This window comes from Mastigoproctus giganteus, chromosome 3 (assembly GCF_048544385.1).
Source record: "Mastigoproctus giganteus isolate SK-2022 chromosome 3, ASM4854438v1, whole genome shotgun sequence".
In the NCBI taxonomy this organism is placed as follows: domain Eukaryota; kingdom Metazoa; phylum Arthropoda; class Arachnida; order Uropygi; family Thelyphonidae; genus Mastigoproctus; species Mastigoproctus giganteus.
This window is the reverse complement of record NC_143577.1, coordinates 238,986,150-239,007,707: the sequence shown is the minus strand read 5'-3', so window position 1 is coordinate 239,007,707 and position 21,558 is coordinate 238,986,150. Positions and strand designations below refer to the sequence as shown.

Sequence of the window (21,558 nt, the reverse complement as noted above, 5' to 3'; positions counted from 1 at the left end):
AAATGGTACTGGCCTAGGCCTTTTGGCCTTTTTTTTTTTTTTTTTTTTTTTTACGTTGGGGATTGTTATCGTTGATTATTTCATTTGATCTTGTGTATAACATTTAATTTTTGATATTTATGTTAATTTTTAAAAATTTAATGAGATTACTTGCTTTACTTTGATAACCTCAAAGTATTGTTTGATTACCTCAATATGTTGAGGTTAATCTTGTGTACAGTTTAATTTTTGTATATTTAAGATACCCTCTCTCTCTCAATTTTTGTAGTAGTAGTAGTAGTAAGTAGTAGTAGTGGCATGTGATGCAAGAAAGCAAATGTATGAGCTTATGCAGCATCAGCCAAAAAAAATCACACCATTCCCTCCAAATGCCTGTCCAGTTCCTCCTTAAATTTATTCAACCTATCAACTTCCACAACGACAGATGGAAGTTTGTTCCAGCAATTAACCACCCGCTGGCTAAAGGCAAATTTCCGCACATCTATTCTACATCTGTCCTTTCTTAATTTGAATTTATGCCCCCTTAGGTTCGTAATCTGAACAAGTGGAAGGATCCCATCAGAATTCAGCGTGCTCAACCCATTCAACAATACCTCAATCAGATCACCGCGCAGGTGCCTAGTCTCCAGCCACTGCAATTTGCAGAACTTAAGCCTCTCTTGGTAAGAGGATCCCTTCATTCCCCTCACCAATCTTGTTGCCCTTCTCTGTACACGCTCAAGTAAATCTACATCCTTCCTAAAATGAGGCCTCCAGACCTGTACGCAGTACTCAAGGCATTGCCTTATAAAGAGGGATAATCACCTCCTTTTCCCTGCTAGCAAAATTCCTATATATCATTGACAAAACTCCATGACCTGCCCTGGGTTTTGTCAAGATTCTTTGACTAGAACTTTGTTTGGCTCTTGGCGTTCCTTTCTTTTGCTGCTTCTGCTGGTTGGTAGCCCTGGTCTACCTTCCCGTGGTGGTGTGGACGTGTTTCCGGCTTGCCTGATTCCAGGTAGTTAAACGGCCAGTTCATATCTGGCCATTTATACAAAGTCCTGTATCTTAACAGTGAAACGAGACGGAGATGAACTAACGTTCCAGGTGCCGCTACACAAATACAATAGACCCTGGCAATCATATACCGTGCAATGTTCCTACCTGTTATCGCCTATGGAGCCGGTGCGTGGCTCACCCGCTCGGCCATAGTAAGAAATAGGAATAAATTAGAATCAATACAAAGGACAATACTACTCACTATTACCAGAGCATATCGCACAGTAAGCACACCTGCGCTACAGTTGCTGGCCGGAGCTCTCCCACTTTACCTGGAAGTACCCAAAAGAGGCTTATATTATAGATTTAAAAAGGACATACCCACAGAATTTCTGGGGATAGCCCTTGATACAACCAATACCTTCAATGGTGAAAAAAAAGGTGCACACATTCTATATGAATGTATAATATATGACATCCCCAGAACAGAGCTAATAGCACAGATTGGGCCCCTTCCCAGGGGAGAAGAACATCTGTTCATCATAGATGAGTCAAATTATAAAGCCTTTACATCTTTCACACAGAAAGTATTCGAAATGCGCAAAGCAATCCAAAGAATGGCAATTCAGCCCCCCCCCCCAGAAATTAAACAATAATCAAAAGTTAAAATTGCCCAAGTTTCCTACCACGCCCAGACGATGACTTAAAAACTGTTAGGATAGCAGTATTCTGCACCCTGACAGAAACCTGACATGACAAACCTCCCAAGGACTACCCTGCCTGGGGCCCCATGCCAAATAAGTAACCACGTAGGGAGGGAGATGTACAGGCAGCCAGGGAAGCAGATTAGCTGAAAAATATCAGTGAGCTAGTAGCAAAGAGATGAGAGATGCAATGTAGAATGGAAGAAGAATGAATGAATGAGAATAAAAGATAGAATGAATAGGCTGGGCACTGAGTGAACTATGAATTATGGTAAAAGGGAATAAATGGCAGTTTTGGTGAAAGAAAGAGTGACCTAGCATGAGGGAAAGAGAGAGTGAATGGGAATGAGTGGAAGAGCAAATGTAATTGGCCGAAAAAATACAGAGTTAAAAATAACTTACGTTACTTTATATATACTAACAAACATTTACTAACAACACAAACACTATCACTGCATTCTCCTCTGGCCTGCAAAAAACTTGCGGCTAGGCCTGCACAGCAACTGAAGAATAACAGTAAGTTGAGGTGCCCAGAGAGGGCAGTGCAGAAAGCAAGAGTGGGATAAATGAAATGAAAACCAGAAGAATGAATGAAAGTGTGTGTGTGAGAAAAAGAACACAAACCATAAATGCTACAGTTTTAATTATTATTTAAATTTTTTAATTAGTTTAATTTATTTAATTATATTTAATTAGTATTTAAATGTACATTACACATCATTGCATCCCCCCTGGTGTGTGAGAAAAAGATGAATGCGTGTGAGTGAAAAAAAAAATACTGTATATATATATATATATATATATACTGTATATGAAACTTGAAAGTAAAGGGGAAAAATAGAATGCAAGTAGAGTGAGAATGCAGATTATGAATGAAGTAAATGTGTGTCTCTCCTACCCCTTGGCCTGGTGGGTTAGCCACTGCCAACAAACATATCCCACCCCCAGAGCGGGATGGGCAGCTTGACCTTCCTACCGGATTTGTCACTACTTAGACATGACACCGACAAAGATATTCTGTGGCGTTGATACCAACACGCCATTGGCGATCTGAACTGGGTACTCTAACCCGGTTCTCTTTAAAAAACCCATCCCCGGGCAGGGGAGGGAGGAGACAGGTCTCTGTCTCCTCTCCTCCCTGCCTACCCCTCATACTTCGCCTGGTGGGACTCGTCTCCACTGACATCTTTGGGGATGTCTACTCTATCGTCCCTACTCTTCTATCTGTTTTCCCCCAGTCTTCAGTTTCCCACCCTTATCTCACTAAACAGACCGAGTACACCCCTTAACAATGCCGCCAAATTCTAATCAACGTCTAAATTCTACCGTTTTCTTGTAAATCTCTTTTGGCCACATTCTAGTGTACACCCTTTTTTTTTAGGCTTGCCACTGAAATCCTTGGAAATTAGGGGTAGAGCCTGCCAGAGTACTTAAATAATCTACTCGTGGCAAAGTGTTGGCAACGGCGGGTCCAAATAGGGGCCCAACGGCTAAATGGTCAGAGAAACAACCGAACATAACGCTACACAACAGACCACTCCCCACACACTTTTAAATCTCTGGCCTCCACAGAATTCTGTGTCACTCACAAGGAATACAACGCGGAGATGGGGGAAACCCCTGGTGCCGTCAGACAACTAACACACTTTACACTTTACACAAATACATACATACATCCCGTTAACCCAAAGCCATCGCAGAGCTCTTCGAAACTGGTGCCATGAACATGTGACTTGGAGCCCTGACAAATGGGGTACAGCTTTGTTCTCTGAGTCCCATTTTAGCCTACAGATTCTAGACGTTACTTCATCAGGAGAAGCGAGGAATGCGTTACCATCCCTCCAACATCACAGAAAGGGACACTTACAGTGGAGGCGGTATTCTCGTGTGAGGTCGAATAATGATCAACGGCTGCGCTCCTCTTCATGTTTTTGATAGGAGTACTGCAACTGCGCAGAGGTACCGAAAATAGATCCTTAAACCTTTCCCCTTTTAAACCTCTTTCCCCTTTTTTAGGTGTGTGGTTGTCGCAGATTTTCTTTTCATGCACGACAACGCAATTGCACATAGAGCTCAGGTGGTGGAGAAACATCTTGAAACTGAAGGTATTCAACGACTGCCATGTCCAGCACAAAAGCCAGACTTAAATCTGATCGAACATATGTGCGACGTCTTTGGGTTTCGCATTGCACGCCGACAACCAACTCCTAGGTCACTTGGTGAGCTTATAGACAGTCGTATATGGAGCATGGTTCACCTTTCTCAGACGTGTTTAGCCGGTGGAGGGGATCGTACGCTGTACTGATGTCATGTGACCATATTCGAGCAACTCTAATTGACTTCTGTAGTGTGACCATTTTGGTAAAGTGTAAAGTGTGTTATTGTCATACGGCACCAGGGGTTTTCTCCATCTCCGCGTTGCTTTCATTGTGGGTGAACCAGTTCGCTGGGAAATGCCAGAGATTTAAAAGTGTGAGGGACTTATTCATGTGTAGTGTCGTGTACCGTTGTTCATCTGGTCATTTAGCCGTAGACCCCTGCTGAGGCCCAACGTTGCCCCACTTACGCCCCGTGGAGGCAGACCAGGAACCCAGTAGACTCAGTTTTACTCTGGCAGGTCGTGCCGCTTACTTTCTTGAGATTTCAGCGGCTAGGACCTAAAAAAAAAAAAAATATCCATTAGGTTAGTGACGATGCACACACATGTACAATTACATTTTGGTAATTCTTATATAACCCCTATAAATATCCTTTATACCTGCCCAAAGTTTTTTCCGGCACCTCATTTCATCTTTATTCTATGGTACGCCCCCATACCAAATTTTGTCCCGCTTCATCGCAAGCTGCGCGAGTTACACCACGTTTTCTATGTGTTCTGTTAATTTTGTTGAGCAGTGTATACTTCCTCCTTTTATCTTCCTCCTTTTTTTCCCTCCCCTCTGTCTTTTTTTTTTTCTTTTCTTTTCTGATTATGTGCTTGTATTTCGGGACGTTTCCTTCTCTTTAATTCTTTCCCCTTTTCTTCCATTCTTTTCTCTCTCTCTCTCTCTCTCTCTCTCTCTCTCTCTCTCTCTCTCTCTCTCTCTCTCTCTCTCTCTCTCTCTCTCTCTCAGTTACTAGTGGAGATTAATACAAACTGCCAACAGCTGCTCGTTACCCGACACATGTTTTTCATCCCTAACTCCCGGATGTTGATGATGACTGCATGTTTTCTACTGGAAAGGGTCCCTTTCCCCTAACTATTTTTTTTTCATTTCGTTTTTTTTTTTTTTTTTTGTTATGCCTTCCTGGCGTGTATATCATTTCACCCAGTCTTTTTCCTGTAGCAACAGTTTCCGTCGGTATCTTGTCTTATAACCGTGTAAGAAATAGAAAAGCGGGAGAATGAATGCTGACATTTATTAAACAAACGCAGTGGTTCCCCTCTTCCCTTCCCTTTTTAACTTACAGCAAGCTGTTGATACTGAGCTTCCACATATAAATGGGGGTGTCTCCCAGTTGGATTTCTTCAAGTAAAACCATATGCAACTTGTAGGATGGCAAATCTCATTCTTTTTATATATATGTTGTGTTTATACCAGAAAAAGTATCTTCTTTACTCTCTTTTTTTTTTTTCTTTTTTTTTAATGTTTGTCTAGCGAAAGGGTAGAAGCGATCACTTACACTTTACTGTCATAGTTCCAAGTTAAATATGGAACTGGTGGAACTGATTCATTCTGTCCCACGCATATTTCACGAAGTTGATTAATCAACTCATTCATTTGTAATCAATTAACGTTTTCATCTTGGAAGTGTAAATCAGCGTTAGGTTTAAAGTTCTTTTTTGATTGTTAGACAGTCCAGTCTCTATTTTAGGCTTACAACCCAGTGGATGTATTAGAAAGGAAACAACAAAAAAAGTATTCTCTGTAGTCGCATAGATTTCGAAGTGGTTGTCATCCTCCCAATTGGTACTTCAAATGTATTCAATAAGATATAGCTGTATCTTATTGAATACGTAACACTCGTGGCATTCAGAACAAGTTGCCTCGGTATTGCACTACTTTAAATAACACTTGGAGAGAGGTGCTGTTTGAAATAGTGCAAAATCGAGCTAACTGATTGTGAATGTGGATAATGTTCTGGGTTAGGAATTTATGCCATTTAAAGAAAAAAAGCTTTTGTGTCAACTCTAAGTGTATTTTTTCAACGTGGCTAGTAGTTGAATCGTACAAAGAAATCCAAACAGTTATTACAGCGATTGGAATTCACTTCGAAGCTTACAATTCCTGTTTGGTTGAATTTATTCTCACCCTCTTAAGATGGTTTCCTTCTTAAAAAGTCCATATATTGTTACCATTAAAAACGTCTTAAGCGGTTTCGCTACATTTTCTTTCTATGCTGATTACTATCAATATAAGCGATGTCAATCAAACTGCCTGGTTAATTTCTGCAATTAAACCCTTAGGGTACTCTTGGGCAACGTTTTATATCCACTACAAAAACTTCTTTTTGTAAATCCACTATTCTCTCTCTCTCTCTCTCTCTCTCTCTCTCTCTCTCTCTCTCTCTCTCTCTCTCTCTCTCTCAGATACACATCATACACACTCATGCATCTCCCCACTGACCTTGCTCAAGTAATTTTGCAGACACTCAAAATGTGCACTGTTTCCGCTCCGATAGTGAAGGTCATCACCCTGTTCCTTGAGTTATCATATGTCGCTTATACAAGAAGCTTTTCTATGCCTTTCCCCACCATATGCATCAGTTACTTACATTAATAAACAAAAGAACGTATTATTAATTTGCGAACTGAAAAATAGGTCACGCAATTCTCAGCGTTTCTATTTCCAAATTTAGAACCCAAAGTTCCATATAAACATGATAAATATGATGATGTTTGTTGATCATTTGTTCATCTTTGTGTATTAAGAAAATATCTTATTCTCCTAAGAAGGCATTGGTCTTTGAAAGCGTTCGCCTGTATATTTATACAGTGGCCACAACCCTCAAGATGACTCACGTTATCTGTGTATTCCGTTATCATATATCAAGCCCAAAAAGTTTGAGTTAGTTGGTCTGAAGTAGATCTCACATGCTTTTCTTCCGGAAACTCGGGTTTTTTGTTCAGCAAACCTACCGAAGAAGATATACAAGTACAAACAATATACCCCCTCGTGGCCTTAGTTTCTTTGGCGCTTAATATACACCTCAAAAAGTCATTTACATCTTAGTTTCTATTGTTTATCTTTTAGTTTTTGACTGCTTTGTGTGAGGCAGATTTTGAGCCACTAACCGCAGTCCAAATGTACTACATCTTTTGGACCTTCTTAGATCCTCAAATACCTACTTTTTAGGGGCCCTAAACGAGGATATGGTTTTGGAGAACATTTGTTGTAATTCGATGTCCATTACCGACTCCTAAATGCTTCCGGTGATGTCTGCTTCCTGTTGTATTGATTTCTCGTTAGTTCTGACTCAATTTCATTTGAACTCAGTTATGTTTGTGCCTGTTTTCTTCTGCGAATTGACGACTTTCTTATCTTTTAGCTAAACTGGTGTTTCGGCCACCATTTCACGAACCTAGGATCTACGAGACCGCTCCTCCTGGAGTTCATGTAACAACTGTACACGCTTACGACCCCGATGCTCCCCGGAAACAGGTGGTTTATAATTTGTTGGACGTACCTGATCGCACCTACTTCGCTTTGGATCGAGCTTCTGGCAACCTCACCACAGCTCAGACTATCGATAGGGATGTCGGACAAACTTATCAGGTAATGGATTTCATTTGGTGTCTGCGTGTATGCGCGTGCACTTGCGCTAGCAGTTTCTTATCTAAATAGCGTTAACACACGCATGCTTAACTTCACACTTATGACAGGCCAAAAATACCGTTGATTTTATGCAGAAGCATCAGTTGCTGTTAGTCTGAACCTGTTGTACCTCTCAGCAGTACTGAGAATACCGAGATGAATTTGGTCCAAAGACCAAATTCATCTCGGTATTCTCAGTACTGCTAAATTTCATTGATTATTAGAATATAGTTTCTGTGTCAATCAAAAGCTCAAGTAATGTTATTTTCCATTCAAGCGCCCTCTTCCGGGTGAGTTTTAAAGCATTATTTTTCTCCCTATTTGCCTACCCTGCAGGTGATTGTAGTAGCTGTCAGCCAAGGGGAGAAAGAAATCAACCATCTTCAAATAGTTGTCACCGAGTTCAATCAGATTCCACCCCAGTTCGAACAAGACGTATACCGGGCCGAATTCCACTACAATGTGTCCGTGGGGACTCCTATACTCCATGTCCGAGCGCATGATGGTGATCTTGTTGCCCACAATGCAGAAATTTACTATCGGATGGACCAGAACGTGTCTAGCAAATATTTCTTATTGGATCCCAGATCTGGAGAGATGACCTTAGCACTTCCTCTGAATATTTCGGAAGCGCACCTTGTGTTTGGGGTGTTTGCTGAAGATGGAGGATCCCCGAAGCGTTGGGCCCACGCTAGGGTGGAAGTAACAGTCAAGTCAATATCAGGTACGTACAACTTTTTTACCTTCTTAAAATCATCTTGTTTCTTCGTTGCTTTATTCTAATATTATATCTGAGCGCAGTTCACCACATTTGAGTGATACCACTGTTTCAGAACCTGAAGACATCGTGTCTGTAAATGTTACCGATTCTGCCGCTGACATCTGTTGGACCCGTCCGCAGTTCGGAGATGTCATCGGATACACAATTAAATATCGAGTAGTTGGTTCTGGTGATCAGTCCACAGAAATCTCCAACGTCACCTCTTACGCTACCATCACTTGCATTGCCCTGAATGGTCTCAAGGCTGGCACACAGTATGAATTTCGAATATACGGATGGAACGATGACGAAATCGGACACGGAAGCAACCTTCATTGGTTCAATACCAGACCTAACTGTAAGTATAATGACCAGCAATTAAAATGAATTTGAGTGATATTTAATTATATTCTACTTAAATTTTTTAATGTGACAATTTTTACAAAATATAAATTAGAAGACCCTGTAGGCCAATGAAACGTTATTGTTGTAAGGTTTTAGACGTATCAACAATTTAGGCCATATTGCGTAGTGTATAACACTCGTATTTCTGTAAATTGTTTAAGTTCTGTGGTCGATTTGCTGTTTGCTGGGCGAAAAATCCGAGTTTCCGGAAAGAAAACCATGCTGCCTCGCATGAGACCGACTAACTCAGCCACGTTGTGAAAAAGACCAATAAAAATTCCTCAGTTCTTACGATCAACAGTATCTGCAGTTGGGCAGCCAGTTTTATCTTGACCGTTCCCTGATGGTAGTCCTTTTGTTCCAATTTCTCAAGTGATACTTGAGTTCCCAAAAGTTCTGTTGGTACGCCGCTTCCCTGCATTTTAACTGGAAACTTTAACCTGAGTTTTATCGATGATACTACGTTACGTAATGTTCCTCTCCCCACCACCCAGTTGAAAAAAAGCCTGGGTTTGAATTCCCATAGGAACGGCAGGAATTTTTTTATGGGCTTTTTTCACATGGTAGCTAAATTAGTCGGTCTGGGGTGAGGGTCGCATGGTTTTGTCTCAAATTTTTCATCCAGCAAAACAAAAATCGACCAAAGAACAAATGCAATTTATAGACCTCATTACTGGCCTCCTTATAACTTTAGCAACTTCACAATACGACCTTGAATTATTCCTCTTAAGTTTAAAATGATTCAGCTAAAACCCAGTCCTCTCTTTCCTATTTCTCGCAAAATAACCCTTCTACTTCCATGCTCATCTCCAGCAACACATACATTTCTATGCAAGATTGCATATCTTAATTGGGAATAACTCCGATTTCGATTCTTTCTCGTTTAGTATGCTGCACTGTTTGGTTTTTAGTTTTTCTTTTTTTTAGGAATATGCGCATCTGTGTATGCTAAGCGCTAATTGTCCTCATCGTATCCGTTCGTCCGTCCGCATGTAACGACTCGATCCCTAGTGATCGGATTTTCATTAAATTTTACATTTGATTCTCATAAAAATACAGTTTGTATCTAAAAAATAAATTCATAGATTAAATGTAGTTTTAATGCAGTATTGTTAGCTTTAAGCAGTCCGTGCATGCGAAGCCAAAAAATGCGAACCTTTGTATTAAGACAGCTACAGAAAGAAGAAAAAATGCAAATACAAGGTGGCCACGAAGTCCCAATTACCCTTATTTGAAATTGGTAAATACAAATCAGTTGTTACGCTTACGACATAAGATTTATTATTTATAGTAATGCAAACAAACAAATTTAATAATCCAATGGATCAGCATGTTCATCATTTTCATAACAGAGGATATTTCGCTGCCAAGTTCTGTGGGGCAGCCTTCGTATCATTGCCGACCGGGCTAGCCGGGTGGGTAAAGTGCCTGCCTGGCAACCCAAAGGTCGCGGGTTCGATTCCCGCCTCGGGCTTGGATCAAAGTACTGCAAAAACCTTGAGAAGTGCATTATGGCCACAGAAGCCTATGCGCCAACAACTACAAAAAAAAAAAAAAAAAAAAAAAAAAACTTCGTATCATCTGGAGAGTGCTGCGTTTGAAAGCGAATCTTACAGCTTTGAGCTCATCGATGGTATTATAATGTTGTTGTGCAACAATATCCTTTATGAATTCCCATAATGAATTGTCCCAATGTCGATAGGGGTCAGGCTTCCAGATGGCCATTCGGCAACACAGCTGACCCACAGCCAATCTAGCACCCTGGTAACACCTCATTGAGATATTCGCTACTGTATTGGCATAATGTGCTGGCGCCCCATCGTATTCAAAGCAGCATTCCTCTTTGATGCCGATGTTATTCGAGAGACCAGTTCCTTAACATGTCCAGGTATCAGTAATGATTAACCATACCATCAAAAGAGTAAGGTCCGAACAACTGTTTGCAGTTCACGCCGCCTCATATCATGACGTGAGGGCGGGATCCAGTTCTAATCCCTCGTAAAAGTGAGGATTTTCCTTCGACCAAAACACCACATTCCGTGACGGACAACTCCGATATGTGGCACATTCATCGCTAAAAATGACTTTACCACGCTTTGGAACTGTGTTGAAAGTTTGAAGCTGGAACATGCCTACTTCGTCCCAATTAAGTCACTGTCAAATAATTCTTGAACAAACATAGGACGATATGGATGCACTTTTAAGCCAATTTTCATGTTTTTGCATTTTCGACCGGGGATTCTAGCCCTTTTACGCATTGATTTCATTAGTGATCTCAACAGACTCCTAAACTTGTCTACATTGTTCCCCTTTTGTTGAAGGCCTTCCACTTCTTGTGACTGCAAAAGAAAATAATATCTAATCATAAAATAAATAAATAAATCTTATTTGTGAAGTACAGATAACAATATTTATTTATATAAAATAAATATATAAATAAATATTTAATAAATACTGGAGTTAAACAATATTTAACCATAAAATAAACATATTTTATCTTAGGTGAATACGTATATTTTATATTGGCTAATTATATATAAGGGATAACGGAACTTTGTGGCCCTGTAGATGTAAGGCACTCTGTGACTGGTGATGACATGTTGCCTCGTTGAGTATAAAGACTGCGCAGGCTGTACGACTACAGTAATCTGAAGCCAGAATGGGAAAAAGGCTTGGTCTATAAGACTTTGAAAAAGGTCTTATCGTGGATGCACGTTTAGTAAAAGCGACGATTCAAGAAACGAAACACATAACTGGTTTCTCAAAAGTATCAATCTCAAAGCTTTTTAATTACTGGAAAGCAAGTGGTTCTTCCACATTTCAGATGGGTAAATGTGGAAGAAAAACAATACTTCAAGAGCAAAGCCCTCGTACTGTAAGGAGGACTGCACGGGAAAACAGGACATCCAGTGTGCAGAACTGCCCTGTTTCAATCTGCACCATGCGCAGAGAATTGAAAAAAGAAAAAAAAATTGGGTGCAGGCAGTCGCCTGCCTATTTGGAAGCCACTTGTTTCAGAGAAAAATAGAAAAATCCGCTTGTAGGGGTGTCGTGATTAGACATGGTATGCATAGTCGGGTGCCACATGTGGTTTCCCACTTCTATGCCGTATGTACACTATGAAGCAATACAGAGCACTGTAAATGCCAGAAAAGTGTTGTGTGTTGAATGCGTAGTATTATGTTGGGTTCTGTTGTGTGTCCTGGAATTTGGCCGCAGAGACCCTGATGGAACCCGACGTTGCCCGCACACACCACTAGGAGTTAGCCAGGCTGCCCATTATTCTCTAGCAGGTTTCCGTCAGGGTCGCCTGAGTTTCCTGAACGGAGACCAATTTAAAAAAAATAATAAATAAATAAAAATTAAAAATAAATAAAAAATAAGGTAGATTGCGACAGTACAGGGTGTACGGAAGAAGAAGATGGGGGGTGAAAGTAAGAGTAAGGGGATGTAGGTGAAGGCATCCCCTAAGTTGATAGTGAAACGAATGCCCCACCAGCCGAAAAGGGGGAGGGGATAACCCCAGAAGGATAGAAAAGCCACGCAGCGAGAGTGCTGAGTGTGGCCTATATTTGCCGGTGAAGTGGTCAAGAGCACTGGAGTTAGCAGGAAATCCTACCCTGGTTGTTCCAGGGTTAGCAAGTCGATGTTGGTAAAACGGTCAAGTAGAGATTTTTTATTTCCGATAAGAGCAAGTCCCTCACGGGTTCGTATCCCTAGCTTGAGTTGGTTGTAGAGTTCTGCGCCTAGCAAAGAGGTTCTGTGCTTACTCCGTTAGTAATTTGTAGTGTTGTTCGTCAGAAATGAACAGGTACTGCTGTCCTTGAGGTATGTGTTGGAGTCCGGCGTATACTGTTCCTCGAAGATCGTCATAAATGGGGCAGTTATAAAGAAGATGGTCTCAATCTTCAATTTCTCCACATATACAATAGGGGTTATTGATGATTCCCAAGGTAGTCAACTTATTATTATTTATAGAGCCTTGTCTAGTCTTGACTTCAAGGTATGAGAGGTGCGGGAAGAAGGAGAGCTTCGAATCCAGGATAATACCCAGGTGTTTTAGGGAAGTTACCAGCTTGATGGTTTTTCCTTGTATCTTGATCTGAGGAGGCCTTGATATTTGCAGGGTGCCTTTGAGAAGTATGGATTGTGTCTTCTGAGGAGAAATCCGGAGCTTGTCTAGAGTCGCCCAGTCCTGTAAGATCTGTAGTTCTTGATTGCCAGTGGCCTCGAGAGCTGCTCTGGTGTCCGCTGCGATGGAGATGGTAATGTCATCCGCGAATGCTTGGATAGTAACAGGGCCCAGATCCAAACCAAGTAAGTCATCGAGGACGATGTTCCAGAGGAACGGGCCGAGGACCGAGCCTTGTGGACGGCCTCTGTAGATAGACATGGTGAGCTTCTGGTATGATGAGGAGATGGTGATCTTCCTGTTAGAAAGGTAACTCTGTATACACTTGTATAAGTTGGCTGGTAAACATGCCAGTCTTAGCCTGCGAAAAATGCTTGGCCACCAGAGCATGTCAAAGGCTCCGGCAAAGTCAACGTCGTGATTGGACAATGGAAGAAAGTCATGTGATCAAACGAATCACGATACATTTTGTTTTGCATTCATGGTAAGGAGAGCAAGGGTTCTCGCACAAACCCAATGAAGCGATGGACCCTGCTTTCCTTGTTAAGACAACCCAAACATCTGGAGATGGTATCAATATGGGAAATGTTATGTTGGCACGGACTGTGCCTGTTGATACCAGTGGAATGTCGAATGTTATCCAGGAAGTACCTAAATTTTGTACCAAATCTACTGCATCCTGCAGTGTTACACTTTTATCTCGAAGGTGATACCACTTTATGGATGACAATGCAACAGTGCACCACGTCAGAATCGTGCAAGAATGGTTCAGAGAATGTGACACGGATTCCCACTATTTTTCCTAACCTCCACTTTCATCTGAGCTCAAACCTATTGAGAATATATGGGATATGCTGGAGGGACTTTTCAGACGAAGTCCTCTTCCTTCAGCTTTGTTAGAGCTCCGCGATGTTTTGCTCAAAGAATAGATACAACAAGACCCAATCGCACTAAAACAACTTTTAAAATCCATGCCGCGCCGCACACTTGCTGTTATTCCAAACAAACAAAACAACTAAAAAAAAAAAAAAGAATAGAAACCTTTATACTGTCTAAAGGTTCGTATTTTTTTGCCAGTGTGTGTAAATGCGCCCATTGTGCATTACTGCTGGGGGTCTGTTTCTCGATCCAGACACGAAATAGAATAGGCAGTTAACATTCGTCATTTAGTCTTGCAAACTAATTCAGTGGGAAAAACACATTTATGATATAAATATGTTGTCAAAATAGAATTTCTCTACAATTTTGTCTTGTACATATCAGGACAAGGGACTCTGTTGTGTTTCCAAGCAGCACACTTAAGTCTGCTCTGTCGTCCCTGAGTCTAATACAAACCACATGCTTCCTTCTGATGTGTGATGCTAGCCATGTTTCCTCCTCATCTTCCGTCATTGAAACATTAGCCTCCTCTCATTAATTTTCAGACCCAAATGAGCGCGCTGATTTTACTTTTTTTTCACTTTTTCTGGCTTCAATCCATCTCGTCTGTTCTAGCTGCATGAAAGAAAATTAAAATATAGACCGGTCGTAGACACAAAAGCAGTAATCCGCCGAGGCAAATGCCATCGTACTTCAGACTGGCAAAGTCAGCGTTAGCCTCGTCAAAACGTGAAGCTATGAACTTCCGCACGTCACAGGTTAGAGTCTGTACACAGCTCCATAAAATACACACGCTGAACAAAGAAATACGAACCTTTATTCAATATCGAATCCAGTCCCGTTTGTTTCGAATGTGCGGCGCGACGTGGATTCTATAAGGTGTTTTAATGCGTTTTGGTCTAATTATAACCATTCTTCCAGAAAAATATCGCAGAGCGCTAGAAAGTTGAAGGAAGAGGACTTCATTGCCGAATACCTCTCTATAGCATATCCCACACATGTCCAATAGGATCGAAATTAGTTGAATATGGGGTGCCAGGGAAGATGGTGGAAATCCGTGTCATGTTCTACGAACCATTCTGGCACGGTGCGCTGTTACACTGTCATCCAAAAAGTGGCCATCACCATCGGGATAAAAGCGTACCATTGCAGGGTGCTCTAAATCTGATAGAAAATTCAGGTACGCGCTGGATAACATTCGCCCTCGACCGATATTAACGGATCCAGTCCGTGCCAACAAAACATTCCCCTAACATGATACCATCATCAAATGCTTGTGTATCGCTTTGTGAGGTTCTCGCCACACTCTCTTCCTACCATCAATGCAAAACGAAGTATATCGTGATTTGTCTGATCACATGACTTTCTGTGTGACTGTGCTACCCACGAGGGCTCACATAGCATCCAGGAATATCCTTGTTCTTTCTCAGATGCTTACTGGTGTGATTGCCGCCTCCATTCTTCAAGGATTTATCTTTATTCCGCTTGCTGGACGCAGTAATGGCAATCCCTACCTACCGTTACTTTTAATGCTCTCCAACCTCTCCTGTCTAAAGAATTTCTTTCCAAACAACGCCCCAGTCGACTTTTTTATTTCATTGGTAATAGACCCTATAAATACTCTGAAAGCGCGCAATACAGAGTGAAGAGCCTCTGAAGCCCACAACTTACTTCAACTATAGAACGAGAGCATCCCTGATGAAACTGCTTGGATAAAGAAGACGGAAATAGATGTAATACTATAATTAAGAAATAACTTCCTGTAAAAAGTGAAAATGCAACATAAAATTACGGTTGAACATTTACTTCTAAGATACTGTAAATAATTGCCTCGTAATATTTCAACAAATATTGTCAACAATTCACTTTTGTAAATAATTGCTATTCTTACCTTTTTGTACACCTACTAGCCGGTCGGCTGTGTAAAAGGGGTGAGAGCAAATATATTCTACGACAATAAACGGATTTAATAATAACAATAAAGGTTGGCAGGATGGTTAACGCCAGTAAACAGGGTGAGCTACAGCAACAAGATCTGGGAAAATTGGGTCGATGGGCTAAGAAATGGCAGTTGAAGTTCAACATTGACAAACGCAAAGTACTTCTTATGGGTAGCAGTAACCCCAGAGTAACTTATCAACTATGTGGTACTACACTGAGGGTAGTGTAAAAGGAAAAAGACTCGAGGGTAATTGTGTAGTCAGACATGAAGTTCTCTGAGTAGTTCATACATGCTGCCAGGAAAGCTCATGGGGTTTTCTCATTGATATACAGAAACTTTGCTAGCAGGGATAAGGAGATGATTATCCCTTTAATGTATATGGCCGTGGTTAGGCCGCATCTTGAGAACTGCATACAGGCCTGGAGGCTTCACTTTAGGAAGGATGTAGAACTGCTGGAACAGGTGAACAGTAGGGCAACGAGACTGGGAGCAGAACAAAGGATGCTCTTAACAAGAAAGGCTTCAGTTCTGCAAATTGCAGCGTCTGAAAATTAGGCACCTGTGAGGTGATCACATTGATGTGTTTAAGGCTTTGAATGGATTGAGTAAGCTGAATGTTAATGGCATTCTTCCCCTCACTGAGACTACACATATGAGGGGACATAAATTTAAGTTGAGGAAAGATGGTTGTCTTCAGCCAGCGGGTGGTTGATTGTTGGAACAGGCTTCCATCTGTTGTTGTGGAAGTGGATGGGTTGAATAAATTCAAGGGAGAACTAAAATTCTTGGAGGATATAGATGGGTGAAGTATGTAGGTTTTTTTTTTTTTTTTGGCTGATACCATATAAGATTTCTTTCTTGCATCATTTGCCACTATTACTACTACGATAAGACCTTTTTCTAAATTCCAAGTCTGATAGATCACGTTTTCCCCATTCAAATTACTGCAGTCGAACAGCCTGTGTCTTTATACTCACCGAAGGAACAATCACCCCACGTAACAGTTTTATTTGCATTTATGCGCAGTAATTTTGTTTGTCTTAATACAAAGGTTCGTATTTTTTTTGGCCAGTGTGTATGCTGAACCGGCACTCTCAGCATGTGGGATCACTTAGGTGAGCGATTGCTCGACCCCGATATTTGGGATCGAGCAGAGTTCACTGGATAAAAACGGTGACTGAATATGCGATAGTACTTTTTCGAAATACGCTGTGTTTAAACAGCTGCTCTCTCTCTCTCAGTGTGGCACATTTTCCCTGCACGCTAATACAGCTGTTCACACTGAATTGAACCTTCTGATTCAATAGGGGTTTTTTTTCGCAGTGAGTCGTATAGAATTTAATAAAACGACAAATGAGCGGGAAGAGTTGGACCACCATGGCAAACATTTTTGTGTTCTTCCACCCACTTCCGTTGGCTTTCATCGATTGGTGAGATAGATGCTACTTGATGCAGTTTTTACGTCACAAATCTATTCGTCCATTGAATCATTGTTTCTTCAGAAGTTATGAAACTTGAAATATTTGTACAGTTTCCTTCCACAAACATCCGTCTCCGGATATTTATGAATGGAAACTATAAAGCATTAATAAAACAGAGTTCATAAATTAAAATTATTGCAAATTTATATTTTGAATGCTTAATGAGATTGAAGTGCCATCTTTCTTTATCTCTCTTTAGTCTGCCAGTCGGGAGTGTGTCGGAAGGGCGTCTGCCACTCCATGCGCAATGATCCTGGCTTCTGGTGTGTCTGCCATCCGGGATACTATGGAGAAACCTGCGATCGGTTCGACCCCTGCTCTCTGAATCCTTGCAACAACTTCGGCAAGTGCCGTAATACCACACAGAACGGGTACAATTGCGAATGCCTGCCTGGGTTCTCGGGACTCAACTGCACGGTCTTCGATCCCTGCGCAGCTCACCCGGCCCCATGCCTCAACGGAGCCACCTGCGAGAGTTCTGAAACCAACGCCTACCACTGCCGCTGCACCCGCGGATATTACGGCAAGACCTGCCAGTTCTTCGATCCCTGCTCTTCGAATCCTTGTCTCAATGGCGGCTTCTGCGAAAACGTGTCCGACACAGTGTATTTCTGCAAATGTCCCGCTGGTTATTCCGGTAAATATTACTTTCTTCTGTTTCAGTGTTAGACCAGTTCTGCGCATGCTCAGTTAAACGATTTTGGTCATATATAACTGAAACAAAGTTTACCTGTTCCGACGCATTTGCTCAGAAAACTCTTATTATTATTCTTTTATTCATCCATCATTTTTTTCTTCTGTACTACATGACTCAAATACCATCCATCGCTACGATATTCGCGTATCCATTTTGTTTTGGATTATGGCCTTGATGGGTTTGCATACCTCATCTTGTAGATAACTGGTATATCAACAAAGATGACTTATTCATTAAACAGGCTTAGACGCTTCCACCTTCAAATCCAACTTTGTTTGGTTGCGTATTATTAATGTAATACGAAGTTAAAGTGATCTTTCATAGAGGGAATTTCTTAACAATTCTCCATGATGCTGCCGTGAACGTCGTTGCTTTCGCCCGCAAGAGAGGAGGGGGATCTTGAGGTTTGGTTTTTACGAGCATTATCAACTAAGGCCATATTGCTCCGGGGGGGATATGCGGTGGTCATTATCTGACCTTTCCGCATCCTCCGTATTTGGTGATCACGGGCTGGAACCCCGGTCTAATCAAGAAGCGTGTGTTACGCACTGCCGCTCCTGCCTACCTGGCTACGGAGGCGCCGGGGGATCTTGTAGGTCTGTGTTCATCCAAAATGCTTCCCATTGAAAATAGATTGCGTTCCCAACGTAGAGTGCTCTTTTTGATGGTTTTTTGGTTTTTTTTTGGTTTGGTAGTTGTTGGCGCATCGGCTTCTGTGGCCATAGTGCACCTCCCAAGGTTTTTGCAGTACTTTGATCCAAGCCCGAGGCGGGAATCGAACCCGCGACCTTTGGGTTGCCCGGCAGGCACTTTACCCACCTGGCTAGCCCGGTCGGCCTTTTTGATGGAGTGTCTGTGGCAAATCTTTCAAAGAAATATTGGACATGTTACTGTTAGTACACGGACTTTCGTGAGTTGCCGTGCTGACAACAACCCACTGTTTTGAAACAAACAGAAACAAATATATATATATATATATATATTTATTTATTTATTTTTTTTTGTTTGTTTGTTTTAGCTGTGACACTCTGTACTTATACCATTAATCCTATTATCCTCTAGTTTTGGTTGATTAATGCAACACCCAAATTTATATTTTTCTGGCAAATACAGCAAAAAAAATAAAAAAGGAAAATAAAATTAAAGAAAGCTGCTCTAGTTTGAATTGCACTGTTCATTGAAATTACTCCTCCTACAAAGAACGGACTGATTTACTTGAAATTTAAAAATATAACTGTGACGTATATGGACGTAAACGATGAGGAAGTCTAGCTGATCGACATAGTAGAACATCCAGTAACCTGTGTGTAATCGCTCTGACGTCTAATATCCGTGAGAGTTCAGCATCACTTCTTGCAGTCGTCTGCTAATCATGCTCGCATACACAGGAACAGGGTGGGATGGTGTTTCGATGGATTGGGACAAACTTGTTTCCTGTTGCTATTCAAAGGATCCACGAACCTACCGTTACCATCCTGACGAGACCAAGAGAATTTATTTATTTATTGGACGTTGTACTGTGTCGATCAGCTTGAAATGCGAATCGTTTACGTCCATATAAGTCACAGTTATGCGCGCAGATTTTCTGGAAAATCCGTACATTCTTAATAGGCGGGACAATTTCAGTGACGGGCTGTGTATTTATCGAAGCAGCATTTCACTTTCAGTACTTTGTTTCCGACTACTAAGTGAATCTTCTGCTAGAGGGCACTGCAGTCCAGGAATAGGCAACCAAGTTTTTTTTTTTTTTTCCTTCAAGTGTAAATCAAATACTTAAAAGAAACATAGGCCGTTAAAATTAGCGCGCTATTTTTGATGACTCGGCAGACGTGTTACAAACTTTTATTTGAAACAAGGAATCTTGTTTCATTTGAATTTTTTTTTTTTTTTTTTTTATTTCTCAACACGTGAGCAATGGCTTTGACCCCGAGCTTAATTAACAACAAGCATTACAAATAATGTTCAGCATCAGTGCCACTGCCGTGGTGGTGATTCTTTGAACTATTTTCTGCATAATTCTCGATTGCATCGTCCCCATTGCGTGCATACTAAACACGAATGGCTGCAATCAATTAGTTTTCTGTTCAGATGAGCCGAAACAGGTGAGCTCCAATTATATTCACCCAGTGTCCCAAGACGAAAGATATTATTTTATTTTATTTATTTATTATTATTATTTTGTTGTTGTTGTTGCAGGTAAGCACTGCGATCAGGATGTGGACGAATGCAGCTCCTCTCCATGCAGACACGGTGGCACGTGCAAGAACGGGGTGAATTCGTTCAAGTGCGTGTGTCCCCCAGGATACTCCGGCCGTCGGTGCCACATGCCACGTGAGTGCCTTTTTCTCTTTAACGATATGGCGACGCAATAAATTATTCCTCTTTCGATGTTTTACTCGACAACCCACTGCGATTTTAAAGTCGCCGAAATGCTGTCCCCGAGTATTACGAAGCAGCATTTTCGTTCAGGCGGCTGCGGGTCGAGTCGCGTTTCTCTTGCGGCCGCACATAAAGCACTTCATTGATCTGATTGTAAACGTTCGTTCTGATGTATCAGCACATCGGCTGCAAGTGGCTATCGGCCTGCGATCGCATCGCATCGCATCAAATATTTCATTACTCAGCAAGCAGAATGGATTTGGGCCCCCACCCGCGTTCCGGAGGATGCAAATAAATCCGAACGATGCGGCAATTATTAGCGTTTTGTGGAAAATAATTCCCAGAAGAACGCTGTCGTCATTAGTAGCTCACCTGGCGCACTAAAGTCAGTCGGTCTGTTGTCAAAGAAAAATAATCTAAGCGCTATTCTTGCTCACATACACTGATCAGAAAATTTATCAGGTTCAGCCGGAACTACTTTTACTTACGGATTGCGCGATTATTCGGTTGAAAAGGAAATATTTTCGCATAAAAAGAAACTAATTTATTACGTTTAAAAGGAAATATCTCGCGTGTACTACGTTATCAAAAGTATTGGGATACTAACGATTCGATTATTCGTTTTGGTAAGGCAGCTTTGGACATGGAGACAGCGGTGTATTGTATTTGCAAATTGACAGGGTTCTCTGACCAGTCTGCTTGCTTTCGGTTTTCCTGGAGTTAAAACCATGGAGCCATCTCCTGAGTTCTGCATACGTTATCCTGACGAGCCTTCCATTTCATAAAATTTTTAATTTCGAGCTCTAGTGGAAAGTTCTCGACAAACATTTTGTGTTCCGATAATTTTGGTGGCTTAGTATATATGGAATGGTCAATTTATAATATTAAAAGGAATCCAATAAATTGGCCAGTTTAAATTGATATTATTCAAACGAAATAAAATACTTTCACATACGGCTGGGTAGCGTATTGAGTTGAACGGAAATAGATTCACGTATTATAATGGTCCACATTATTAGACTCAAATTAATAACTTGGGTCCAGTAGACATTGACAACCAAAAGTTTATTTATAACCACGTTCTTTAACATAGTTGTGTAAATTTTCTTCGAATGGAGTGGCCAGCCAGAGCTCTGGACCTAAATCCCATTATCGGGTATTTATGACCTCGTAACTTAATTTTGAAATGATCCTCTTCCAGAGATTTTTAGAATTTCATCAACCGCATATTTTGCTGATTTTCTCAGATATTATGATTCCAACTTGTGAACATACGTTGTGTAACGTAACTGCCTGCAGAAGAATGCTGACCAGAATTCTTATCTCTTTTCAGCTACCTTTCTTTTATGTTTCCTTACCACTAAAGAATTTTTGTTTACTATTTTCCTGCTCTGAAGAAAAAT

At 41.2% G+C, this 21,558-nt stretch overlaps 1 protein-coding gene across 1 annotated transcript in view; it reads left to right on the top strand.

The window, feature by feature from the left end:
- LOC150088922 (uncharacterized) overlaps nt 1-21,558 on the top strand; it is a 75,421-nt gene that overhangs the window by 38,049 nt on the left and 15,814 nt on the right. Inside the window, exons 2-6 of the mRNA XM_090370956.1 lie at nt 7,215-7,441; nt 7,817-8,204; nt 8,314-8,598; nt 17,279-17,716; nt 19,973-20,107. Coding sequence (XP_090227082.1) covers nt 7,215-7,441; nt 7,817-8,204; nt 8,314-8,598; nt 17,279-17,716; nt 19,973-20,107 — 1,473 coding nt within the window. The remainder of the gene's footprint in view (nt 1-7,214; nt 7,442-7,816; nt 8,205-8,313; nt 8,599-17,278; nt 17,717-19,972; nt 20,108-21,558) is intronic.